This window comes from Mercenaria mercenaria, chromosome 1 (assembly GCF_021730395.1).
Source record: "Mercenaria mercenaria strain notata chromosome 1, MADL_Memer_1, whole genome shotgun sequence".
NCBI classification, from domain to species: Eukaryota; Metazoa; Mollusca; class Bivalvia; order Venerida; family Veneridae; genus Mercenaria; species Mercenaria mercenaria.
This window is the reverse complement of record NC_069361.1, coordinates 79,483,650-79,495,680: the sequence shown is the minus strand read 5'-3', so window position 1 is coordinate 79,495,680 and position 12,031 is coordinate 79,483,650. Positions and strand designations below refer to the sequence as shown.

Below are 12,031 nucleotides of genomic sequence, written 5' to 3'. Positions count from 1 at the left end.
GTTCTAATTTTCTACTGGATTTTTTTCAGCCATGCATGTATGATTTTTCTTGAATTTTGAAATATTGTTTTACAAGTATATTATGTTCATCGTTCATTGACTCGAAAGTTGACGAGGCCTTGGAGTTGAATTTGACGAAGGGACAAATTAGAAACTAGAAACCACCTAATAAAGGATTGTCATTATTTCTGAACTATATACATTTTCTGTTAGGAATTTGACACAAATAAAGATGGCTGTATTTCTCACAAAGAGTTTAAAAATGCTCTTGATACTCAAAAACTCTACACAGCGTAAGTTTACACATCATGGACCCTTTTTTCATGACTAGAACAAACTACATAGCTCATAATATAATTAATCCATATTTGGCTTTGCATAATTTGAGCACTTTTCCACAGGTCAAAATTTGGGGATACATTGTATTGAATAGGGTCATCAAAAATTAGATTTAATATTGACATACTTTTTGTTCATATGAAACCTTCAAAACTACAAAATATACCGTACCTTCTAAATTTATCAGCTTATTAACTGTCTCTGTGGTCATGATTTGAAAACGATCTTCCAGTTGAAACTTTAATTTTTATTGTTCTGTATATTCAGAAACATTGCTGAGTCATGAAAAAAGGATATGGTTGTTTTTTCGCACAGGCTTTACAATGACTAGCTCTAGTTTCAAAGCAGGCACTCTTATTACTCCTACTAGATATGTTTTGCTTCCAACCAGAGTGGATTAACATTTTTCTTAGCACAATTTTGCTTCCTCCCTTTTTTTAACTTTTGTTTTTTTATACATCCAGATACAAAGTATATGTGAGCTGTATTGGAGTCACACATGTCCGTTAGTCTCTCCATCCATCTTTTCAGCTCCATATCTTTTAAACCGCTGGGGAGATTTCCCTAAAACTGGCATTAATTGTTAACCTCATCAAGACGACATGCAGGGTGATAACCCAGGTCACTAGGTCTGAGGTAAAGGTCAAAATAGGTCAAAGTTCCAAAAGCTTAACTTTATGTCTGTTCCAAATTGTCTCAACCATATGGAAGATTTTCAAAAACTAAAAATCAGTTGCTTACCTCAAATAAAATTGGTGTGCAGAGTGCCAAACCCAGGTCACTTTGTGCTAGGTCAAGGTCATACTTGTATGTCAAAAGTCAAATAGGATAACTTTGCATCCACTCAGTATTGTTAGCTCGACTATTCGAAGAATAGTCTAGCTATTCTACTCACCCTGGCGTCGGCGTCGGCGTCACACCTTGGTTAAGTTTTTGCATGCAAGTACATACAGCTATCATTTAAAGGCATATAGCTTTGAACTTATTTATTCTTTTTTCTAGGTCAATTTACCAATCTCACTGGTCAAGTTCCATAACTCTAAACTGAAATTTTGAGCAAATTATGCCCCCTTTGGACTTAGAAAATTTTGGTTAAAGTTTTACTTTGCAAGTTACTATCTCCAAACTAATGCAGATATTGAATTGAAACTTCACATGTGTCTTCGGGGTTTAAAACTAGTTGATAGCACCAAGTTCCCTAACTCTGACCTTCATTTTTGGCCAAATTATGCCCCTTTTTGGACTTAGAAATTTGGGTTTTAAAGTTTTTGCGTGAAAGTACATACAGCTATTACTAAAGGCCATATAGATTTGAAACTTATTTTTTCTTTTTTTTTTAGAATCAATTACCTACCTCACGGGTCAAATCTCATAACTCTGACATGTATTTTGGGCAAATTATGCCCCGTTTTGGACTTAGAAAAATCCTGGTAAAGTTTTACATGCCAAGTTACTTTTCTCCAAAACTAATACAGATATTGTATTGAAACTTCACATGTGTCCTTCGGGGTTATAAAACTGTTGATAAATCAAATCCCATACCTCTGACATGTATTTTGGGCAAATTAGCCCCTTTTGGACTTAAAAAAATCTGGTTAAAGTTTTGCTGTGCAAGAAACATACAGCTATTACCAAAAGGCATATAGCTTTGAATTTATTTATTCCTTTTCTGGGTCAATTTACCAGCCTCACTAGTCAAGTTCCATAACTCTTAACATTTTTTGAACAAATTATGCCCCCTTTTTAGGACTTAGAAATTCTGGTTAAAGTTTACATGCAAGTTACTATCTCCAAAACTATTGCAGATATTAAATTGAAACCTAACATGTTTCTTCGGGGTTATAAAACTAGTTGATAGCATCAAGTCCCATAACTCTGATATGTATTTTGATCAAATTATGTCCCCTTTCGAACTTAAAACTCTTTTGATATTTAACATTTTGGGTAATAATTTCCTGCTTCTGTGACAATATTTCGAATAGTCGAGCTTGGCTGTCTTACGGACAGCTCTTGTCTAAAGTTTAAAACTGCTTTAACGCTTTTCAAAAGACTAGCATCAGTTGTTCGCCTTAACAAGAAAATGTGCAGAGTGTATGACCCAGGTTACTAAGTTCAAGGCCACACTTAGATGTCTAAGATAAAATTGCTTAAATTCATGTTTGCTCCAAATCTTCTTAACCACTGGAAGGATTTTCATACATTTAGGATGAATTAGTAACCTCATCCAGACCACATGTAAAGTGCACAACCCAGGTTACTTGATCCAAAGCCAATGTCACAGTTGAAGGTTGAAGGTCATACCACAACATTTTGCTTCCCTGTATCATAGTGGTGTCTAGGGGTATTAATCACATTGCTCTAGTTTTTCTTGCACAATATTTTATATCTGCTTCTTCTGTTTCCTTATTTATAAATTTCCTTAGCATGTTTTCTGACTTTTGCTTTTTTTTATTGCTTTCTGCTTCTTTCCATTACCTTTGCAAAATTTAAAAACCTTCCCATTCAAATGATGTAGATTTAAACACAAACTAAACCCAGACCTCCAGTAAGTTTTTAGAGTAGGCTTTGTAAATATTAAAAGACCTTTTAACATCTGTCATCCCTTCTAAACCAAAAGAACAAACCCACCAGTGCTGAAGTTGTACAGGTTTTTTGTCACTTGTTGACAAATTAGTCAAAACAGAACATAATTACATGAATGCTTAGATCTGCATTGAATGAACTTTGCTTAAATATATAACATAACCAGCATGGTTTGATCTACAATAGTTATTCATAAAATGTTATTGATAATATCATTGTTATATATATATGAGAGATCTACAAAATAACTTTTACATGAAAAAAAGCTTATCTCATTCTACAATTGTAATATACTTTGTGCTTTGTAGGCATAATTCTGTATCAGAAGACTTAGGGAAAAACTTCAGTAGATTTAGTAAACTTCTTAAGTGCATAATGAATTAAATATTTTTGTACCTATTTTATTTTGTTGATGGGATAGGGTAGAAGAGGAAAAGTTTATAATTATCAAGGAAGAAATGTGACTTTACTGCATCTTTTTAATAGTGATGTTATACTCAAAATCACACTGATCATTTGATTTTAGACATTGATTCTTGGATTCACTCTACCTGTTTATAAGAGAATGATATTCCCTGCAAGAAGACTGTCTTTAGTTTGCAGGGGGAGCCTCTCTTTGATGTCTTTGACATTGGTAAGAAACCCAGAAGCGGAAATAATTTTTTTTGTCACATTGAAAAAAAAAAACAACAGAAAGTAACTGCCCATTAGTTACCGGTATGTGTTCAGTACCATGGTAACAATAGCAACTGTATGTTATATAGGGAGGAGATAGAGTACATCATGATGTGTGTAGACGCCAACCAGGATGGTAAAGTGGACTTCAATGAGTTCACGGACAGATTCCATAACCCAGCCAAGGACATCGGTTTCACTATGGCTGTACTACTAACCAACTTGTCGGAACATATGCCAAATGATCCAAGGTATTGTATAATAGTTGCATACACAAAATAAAATAAAAAAACAAATAACCTGATGTATATGACACCTGGTCAGAATGTTTGTCTTTATATAATACAGGTCAAGTTTTAAAGTCAGAAGTTAGGTTACTAGGTCAGATAAGAGAAAAGTCTTTATAGCATTTTTGAGGCCACAGTTTCGACTTAATTTACATGCAAGTGATTTTGTTATTTTTCACAGATTGGAGAGGTTCCTTGAGAAGGCTCGCTGTGTACTGGACTACTTCCAGCCATATTTGGGCAGAATTGAGATTCTGGGCGGAGCTAACAGGATAGAGAGAGTTTACTTTGAAATCAAACAGTCACACATTGACCAATGGGAGAAACCTCAAATCAAGGTAAACTAACAGTAAATCATTCAAGGTTGAACTATTTTAATAAAATCCATTTTCTGCAGTCAGTGATACTCAGTAAAATCACTCATGAATTCTTTCGAGTAGGTACAAGATGTAAGAAAAAGATATGTCATATTAGTCTTGCTTTAGTTTTAAGTACATGTACTTTAATACATTTTGAAAGTGTTAGAAATGATTGTATTCTGTCCTGCTTGTATTTCTTGTGTTTTAATATTTGGATGATATTTCAGGAATCTAAGAGATCATTCTTACACAGTGTGGTAAACGAGGGAGGTGACAAAGAGAAACTTGAGAGTTTTGTCAACTTCTGTGAGGACACCATCTTTGAGGTTTGTATTTCTGGTCTGCTAGAGTTAGTTTAACTTCTAATGCAGCAGTTAAAATTGCTTTTTCATGCATTCTCGCTGGAAGCATATTTTTATTTGTTAAGAAGGGATACAGTGAAAATATTGAAGAAAGTCCTTGATTCTTTGAAGGATTTTAATTGTGCAGAATATATGTTGCATGTTTAATGTAAACAGGTTAAACTCTGCAACTGTAAAAATGTAAATTTGAAATCCTTAATTAGAAGAGGCAGTTGTCAATAAAGATCAGTAAATGCTGTTTAAAAAAAAATAAATAAATAAAATATTACAGATGCAGCATGCCACCAGTATCAGTGCGGAGGAACAACGTATGGCTGCCCTCCGAAGTGGAAGTTTGGGAGATTCTAGAGGAGGGTGAGTCATAGGATTATACATTCTCTTTAACATGTCCATAGCTATTCTGTTTCAGTTTACCTACATTTGAATTACCGTCAACGAAATCATTGTCCAGATTAAGCTGTGTTAGAAAATTAGGATCAGGCTTTGAAAATTTTCAGGTTCATTTCTTTTTAGCATAAAGTCAATTATTTGATAGAATTTCATGTAGATATTGCAGTATTTAACGGTTTATTGAAGTTTAAATTAAATCAGAAATTTGTGCAGAATTAAATTTCTTAAGTCTAAGGTCCGTGTCAAGCTAAAGTCTCTCAGACTATAGTGGAAGCAAAAACAGTGTTTTAAATGTAGATTTTAACAAAATGATTAATATACTTTTCAGTGTTCTTGAACCAGTAAAGATGGGATACAACTTTATCAAGGAAGGATTTGGATCATTTTTGTCTCTGTTCACGATGTCAAATTTACGTACGTCGTACAGGACTTTCCGCAAGATGACTTACTGGCAATTGTTTGTAGCTTTTATTAAGCTCAACTTCAGAATTGCCTTCCTATTACTGACTGTTCTCTTCCATATTGTTTGGTAAGTGACATGTGGAAGCATTTAATAAACATTTGAAATGGGGGCAGGATATGGGTCTGAGTTGACATATATAAAGAGAATATTAGGTTACTGTCTTATAAATTTTAATTTATTAAGTGAGTCGGATGAAATATAAAAGTCGAGGCTCTGCCAAGACTTTTACTTTTTTGTAGACAAACTTAATAAATTTAAATTTATAAGACAGTATTACCTAATGTTCTATTTATCCTACCTTCTGACCTAAAATCATTCTTTAATCAAAATTTACTACCAACTAGATCTGAGTCTGCCTTGCATAGAAATTTAGAAATTAATACGCCCAACATTACACAAATAGGTCTTTAATATCCAAAATATTATAAAATAAGAGTGAAAAAACAAAGGCTAACCTTGTTTTGCTTTGTGCCAGACCTCTCTGTTCTGCTGAACATTAATGAATAATTTTAGTTTGCTGCCAAATGAAATTTTGTCAGAAGTTCAGTTGCATGTCGGATTACCCATCCTCAGCAAGCAAAGGATAGACATGACTTATACACACGCCATTACGCTGCTTGACAGAACAAATAGGCAGACCATTTCCTCAATGATTTTATTCAATAACACTCCATTCCAGATGCAATATATTCCTAGATTTAAGGCAGAAAGCTAAAATCCTGAACAAACGCTATACATGAGTCACTTTCCATTTTCTGCGAGCATTTCCGTTATAAAAACTTTCTGTCGTAATTGCAAATAAGGTATGCATATGCTATGTCTTTTAGCAGTTATTCTCAAAAACAAGATGGCATTGTTTTAAAAAAAAAAATCCAAAAAGTAGTCCGCCAAGCTTTATTAAGTCACTGACCTGATAAAGCAAAATTTATCATACCCCTTGATTTTTTCTTTATTTTGCATGAAGGTAGGATAAAAGGTTATAACAGGTTGGCTTCTTATGAGGAGGGATGACCAAGTCCAGTACAAAACTTGAGCCTTCTTATTGGTTGGTATGCTGTAATTGTTCATCCTTACCACTTTAAGGGCGAAGAGAAAATATCTGATATTTCATTTCATCTTGAGTCAATATGACAGACATCAAAATTTAATGCACATAATCTGTGATTGCTGACTTCAAATCACTTGCCCCTTACTGACGTGACTTTGAAACCTCGCTTGGAGTATAGAATTCTTCATGTGAGAAAGTCATCTTGCTGGCTTATGGAAGGTCTGTGGTTCTACCCTAGCTGCAGGGTGTGTTGATGTGACTCAAAACCAAACCGGGAAAAAAACAACAAAAAACAAACATAACAGATTTTAAAAGAATGTTTTTCATATCTTTCTTTTAAGTATTTTCTGGTGTAATGTTATTGTCTCTTAAATTACATTTTATCTTAACTGGTATTTGTTAATTTACATTTCAGGACACTCTGTCGTTTTGTTATAAACATGATGATGGGTGAGCGAGATGAGGGCGTTGTTGGCGAAGTTCCTGTTGGGCCCCTGGCCCTGCCTGGCCCGCCAACACCTGGAGAAGTACAGAAACCTCTAGTGGCCCCTGTAGAAATAGAAACCGCTGATCCTATTGTCAATATAGCTTTCGGAGTGGCCATAACAAAAGAAGAAAAGGAAGAGGGCGCAACGTAAGAATACATCTTATTAATTCTGAAAGCATGTAGAATTTTTCCTATTTTATGTTCCTTATATCCATTAAGCAGCAAAAAAGGAGAGAAAAATACCTGAAATTGAAGTTACGTTAGATCCTGGTGTAGACTTTTGTGCACCTAGATTCTGTGGAAACAGCAATACTGATATGGGATTTGTTTGCCAAGAATAAATATTGGGAAATTGTCAGTTAACCACAATAGTAGGTATGTAATGGTTGGAAATGAAGGGTAACTGACTCATTGATAGTTTAAATGTAACCATTTTTAGCTCACCTGTCACAAAGTGACAAGGTGAGCTTTTGTGATCGCGTGGCATCCGTCGTCCGTCCGTGCGTCCGTCCGTGCGTAAACTTTTGCTTGTGACCACTCTAGAGGTCACATTTTCATGGGTGAAAGTTTTCCGTATTATGACGGAATTCCGTATTTTGGACCTTCCCAAAGGTCATTTTTCCAAATCGTGTAAATCCGATGAGATTTTCGGGGGGGCGGGGCGGGGGGGGGCATCAAGTCAACTCGTCCCGTTCCCGTAGCCATTGTTCCAGTGCGGTCGTCTATCAATGGCAAAATAATGGCATTCATATTTTCCAGGATGCTAAAAATAGCGCTGATTGCAACACTTGCATAGTCCTTTTCCGTTAGGAATACCGTATGTAACATTATTCTATAGCCGAAAATAACCGAACGCTGGCGATTATTCATCCAAAAATAGACTGTAGATCGGTTATTTCCGCGGATATGAGTGAAGATTCTATTTGAAATTTCCGTGTGTAACCGTTTGTAACCGATGGTTAACGAACCATTTCAGCACGCGTGATACTTTATGACCTCCTTATACGACAACCAAAAACCTGTTGATTACGGCTAATCGGAGGCAGAAATTTTCGATTGTTCACAATATTGGAGAAAATGACCGATCTGACCATCATGAAGTTTCTACCAACGGATTAAAACACCAAGGAGATTGAGAAACAAGCCAAGAACAAAATTTAACGGCGATGGCAGTTGTCCGAGTTAGATTCTGAGAGGTTGAAATGGTCTGATAGTGAGACCTAGAAGGCTAGATAGATATTTGATGTGTTGCATATTGCACAAACGATTAATTACAAATCCAATGGAAAGAAAGGTATCAGACTTCACTGCGAGGACGGCAAACACCAGAAAAAAAACACTCGAGTTGTGAAAACTGAGGTGAGATGATTTTTCGTTATCTGTTTATAAATGCTTAATCTATATGGAAGAGGTACTAAAACTCACAAGCATCCATGACAAGTATGCCTCAAATTCAAATAAAAATAAGGGTATTAAACATACTCCAAAATACTGAAACACAGTTTTTAACAGTGTTACCTGAACTTCATACATTATTGTATCCTTAATTCAGGCAATTTTGGCATGGATGTGACCCCACCCTCTTCCTTTCTTCTGTCTTCTCCTTGCTTTACTGGCCATATACACTGTTGCTTGCTGGGACTGGTCTGTTAATTCAGAGTAAATATTAGTTTAGCTTTCCCTGAACTTATGAGCCCAGCAGCAAAGTGTCAGTTTAAACCAAAGAAACCAATTTCTTAGGGGAACCCATGCCCAATTTTTTTTTAATATATATATATATTTATATGTCTAAATTTGGGACTGTTCTTGATGTCTTTTATGGCTCTTCTGTATAGTTTTGTATGTCATTTAATATTTGGTCCATTTGTTTACTTTCAGGTTCTGCCGGGTTCTTCTAATGGTACTAAGAACACTGAATCTATGCAAGACAGGGTGGATAAACAACATGCCATAACCAGTGGCACATACGTAAACACACAGCATTGCCAAAAGTTAGAAGGATGACCTAAAGAAAAACCTTAAAGGACAGATCTTATCACTGTATACCAATGAGGCAACAAACAATAACAATGATAAGAATTTGAATGTAATCGCATTGTATATTGTGAAATAATGTGGAAATAATAAAATTACAAATTAATTTTTGAAAAATAAGGTCTTGAATTGTTGTTTGCAGAAGTCTCCAAAACTGAAATACAGAGGACTCTACTTATCAGGAAAAGCTTTGTACAGTACTTGGAAATTGCTGTATTTCAGGAGCTTCCGGGGGCCGCTGGCCCCCTGGACCCCTAGCCAGGGCTTTGCCCTGGACCCACCGGGGGCCCTATCGACCCCCAGGCCCCCAGATATTTCTTTCAGTATTTTCAGTTTTTCTAACTTTCACCCATGCATTTTTCATGGGATCTTTATGAAAATTGGTCAGAATGTTCATCTTGATGATATCTAGGTCAAGTTCGAAACTGGGTCACGTGACATCAAAAACTAGGTCAGTAGGTCTAAAAATAGAAAAACCTTGTGACCTCTCTAGAGGCCATATTTTTCATGAGATCTTCATGAAAATTGGTCAGAATGTTCACCTTGATGATATCTAGGTCAAGTTCGAAACTGGGTCACGTCGGGTCAAAAACTAGGTCAGTACGTCTAAAAATAGAAAAACCTTGTGACCTCTCTAGAGGCCATATTTCTCAATGGATCTTCATGAAAATTGGTCAGAATGTTAACCTTGATGATCTCTAGGTCAGGTTCTTAACTGGGTCACGTTGGTTCAAAAACTAGGTCAGTAGGTCTAAAAATAGAAAAACCTTGTGACCTCTCTAGAGGCCATATTTCTCAAGAGATCTTCATGAAAATTGATCTGAATATTCACCTTGATGATATCTAGGTCAAGTTTGAAACTGGGTCACGGGCGGTCAAAAACTAGGTCAGTAGGTCCAAAAATAGAAAAACTTTGTGACCTCTCTAGAGGCCATATTTTTCATGGGATCTTTATGAAAATTAGTCAGAATGTTCACCTTGATGATATCTAGGTCAAGTTCGAAACTGGGTCATGTGCAGTCAATAACTAGGTCAGTAGATCTAAAAATAGAAAAACATTGTGACCTCTCTAGAGGCCATATTTTTCAAGAGATCTTCATGAAAATTGGTCAGAATGTTCATCTTGATGATATCTAGGTCAAGTTCGAAACTGGGTCACGTGCGGTCAAAAACTAGGTCAGTAGGTCTAAAAATAGAAAAACCTTGTGACGTCTCTAGAGGCCATATTTCTCAATGGATCTTCATGAAAAATGGTGAGAATGTTCAGCTTGATGATACCCAGGTCAAGTTCTTAACTGGGTCATGTGCGGTCAAAAACTAGGTCAGTAGGTCGAAAAATAGAAAAACCTTGTGACCTCTCTAGAGGCCATATTTTTCATGAGATTTTCATGAAAATTGGTGAGAATGTTCACCTTGATGATATCTAGGTCAAGTTCAAAAGTGGGTCACGTGCCTTCAAAAACTAGGTCATTAGGTCAAATAATAGAAAAACCTTGTGACCTCTCTAGAGGTCATATTTTTCAATGGATCTTCATGAAAATTGGTCAGAATTTTTTATCTTGATGATATCTAGGTCACATGTGCTCAAAAACTAGGTCACTGTGTCAAATAATAGAAATAACGACGTCATACTCAGTTCAACACTGGGTCATGTGGGGATAGGTGAGCGATTCAGGACCATCATGGTCCTCTTGTTTTGGGTTAAATTATGATGAATTTTATAAAAAGAGTAGTTAGACACAGTAATAAAGATGTTTATAAGCATATTATCCCATGTTTTATTGTCTGCTGCAGGATCACGCTTGCGGATGCTAAGCCACCAATGTCTGCCCAGTCTAGCATGGAACAGAGTGATGATTCAGCAACACAAGATTATGTAGACCAGTCTACAACCAAAACCACTCAGCCTGCTACAACCCAGGTAACCAGTCTTTACCCTTACCCTGCTAAATTTCTATAATAAACTTTGGACAGTACCATTAACTGTTAAAAGGGGTGCTTACCAAAAAAATACTGACTGAATGGCGAACAGTGCAGATCATGATCAGACTGCACGGATGTGCAGGCTGATCATGATCTACACTGGTCGCAAAGGCAGAAATAGTCGTGTCCAGCATGATAAGGGTTAATACCATTGTAATCTTAGAGTTACGATACAAGAAAGTTATTTTGCCTCAGCAGCCTGGTAAAATATACTGTGTAGTTGTTAATTTTGTGACACAGAAATATTTTCGATTTTGCCAATTAAGATTATTCATGAAATCAGTATGACAGGTTTCAGTGGTCGTATGTTTACAGTATTAAAAAAAGAACATTGCTGTGAAGTAGGCTTATTAGAAAGCTGGTGTTGGGCAGTTAGTAGTTGCATACACAGTAAAATACCTTGAAATAAATCAAATGAAATACTGATATATATTAATAGGAGAATGTTGGCTACATTTTGTGTAAAGTTGTTTATTTGTGTATAACAGGCAGACAAGCCACCAGAGCCGGAACCCAGCATACAAACTCCATTTGGTACACAACATGTGTAAGTACACAAGTTTATGTTTACAATTCATTTAAGTCTACAGAGGTAATTATGATAACATTAATACAAAATATTTCCATCAGTTTTGCCAATCAAGATGTTTACATAAAATGTATCAAGTGTATTCCAGCTAAAGCTCAGTTTGATACAACTTCTCCCAGCTACAGTGTACTAGAATGTTTGAATTTGACACAGTGTAAGTCTAAGCACAGCAAATACTGTTCCATTTACATGTGAAACTTTCATATAACTATTGCAGTGGTCCTATACCAGCTACTCCAGTCGCTAGCCAGCCTAGTACCGATGCTGAAGATGAAATTCCATTTGAAACCAAGAGTTTTGACTATGGAAAATACATCCTGGTAAGTTTAGTTTATCTCCCTCAAATACTCTCGTTGATTTGTAATTATAGCCTCGGGTACAAAGTATATTGTGGCTATATTGCAGTTTCGCATGTTCTTTTGATGGTTCATT

The 12,031-nt window shown here is 35.8% G+C and overlaps 1 protein-coding gene across 12 annotated transcripts in view; it reads left to right on the top strand.

Moving 5' to 3' along the window:
• Positions 1-12,031, top strand: part of LOC123532801 (ryanodine receptor-like) — a 194,676-nt gene that overhangs the window by 168,443 nt on the left and 14,202 nt on the right. For 11 of the 12 annotated variants that reach the window (XM_053552050.1, XM_053552061.1, XM_053552058.1 and 8 more), the window contains 9 exons: positions 3,687-3,848; positions 4,066-4,222; positions 4,471-4,569; positions 4,877-4,959; positions 5,324-5,524; positions 6,922-7,140; positions 10,822-10,948; positions 11,499-11,557; positions 11,817-11,919. In XM_053552050.1, the coding sequence (XP_053408025.1) occupies positions 3,687-3,848; positions 4,066-4,222; positions 4,471-4,569; positions 4,877-4,959; positions 5,324-5,524; positions 6,922-7,140; positions 10,822-10,948; positions 11,499-11,557; positions 11,817-11,919 (1,210 nt within the window). Of the gene's footprint in view, positions 1-213; positions 294-3,686; positions 3,849-4,065; positions 4,223-4,470; positions 4,570-4,876; positions 4,960-5,323; positions 5,525-6,921; positions 7,141-10,821; positions 10,949-11,498; positions 11,558-11,816; positions 11,920-12,031 lie in introns of all 12 variants that reach the window. The other variant, XM_053552029.1, reaches the window with a different exon arrangement.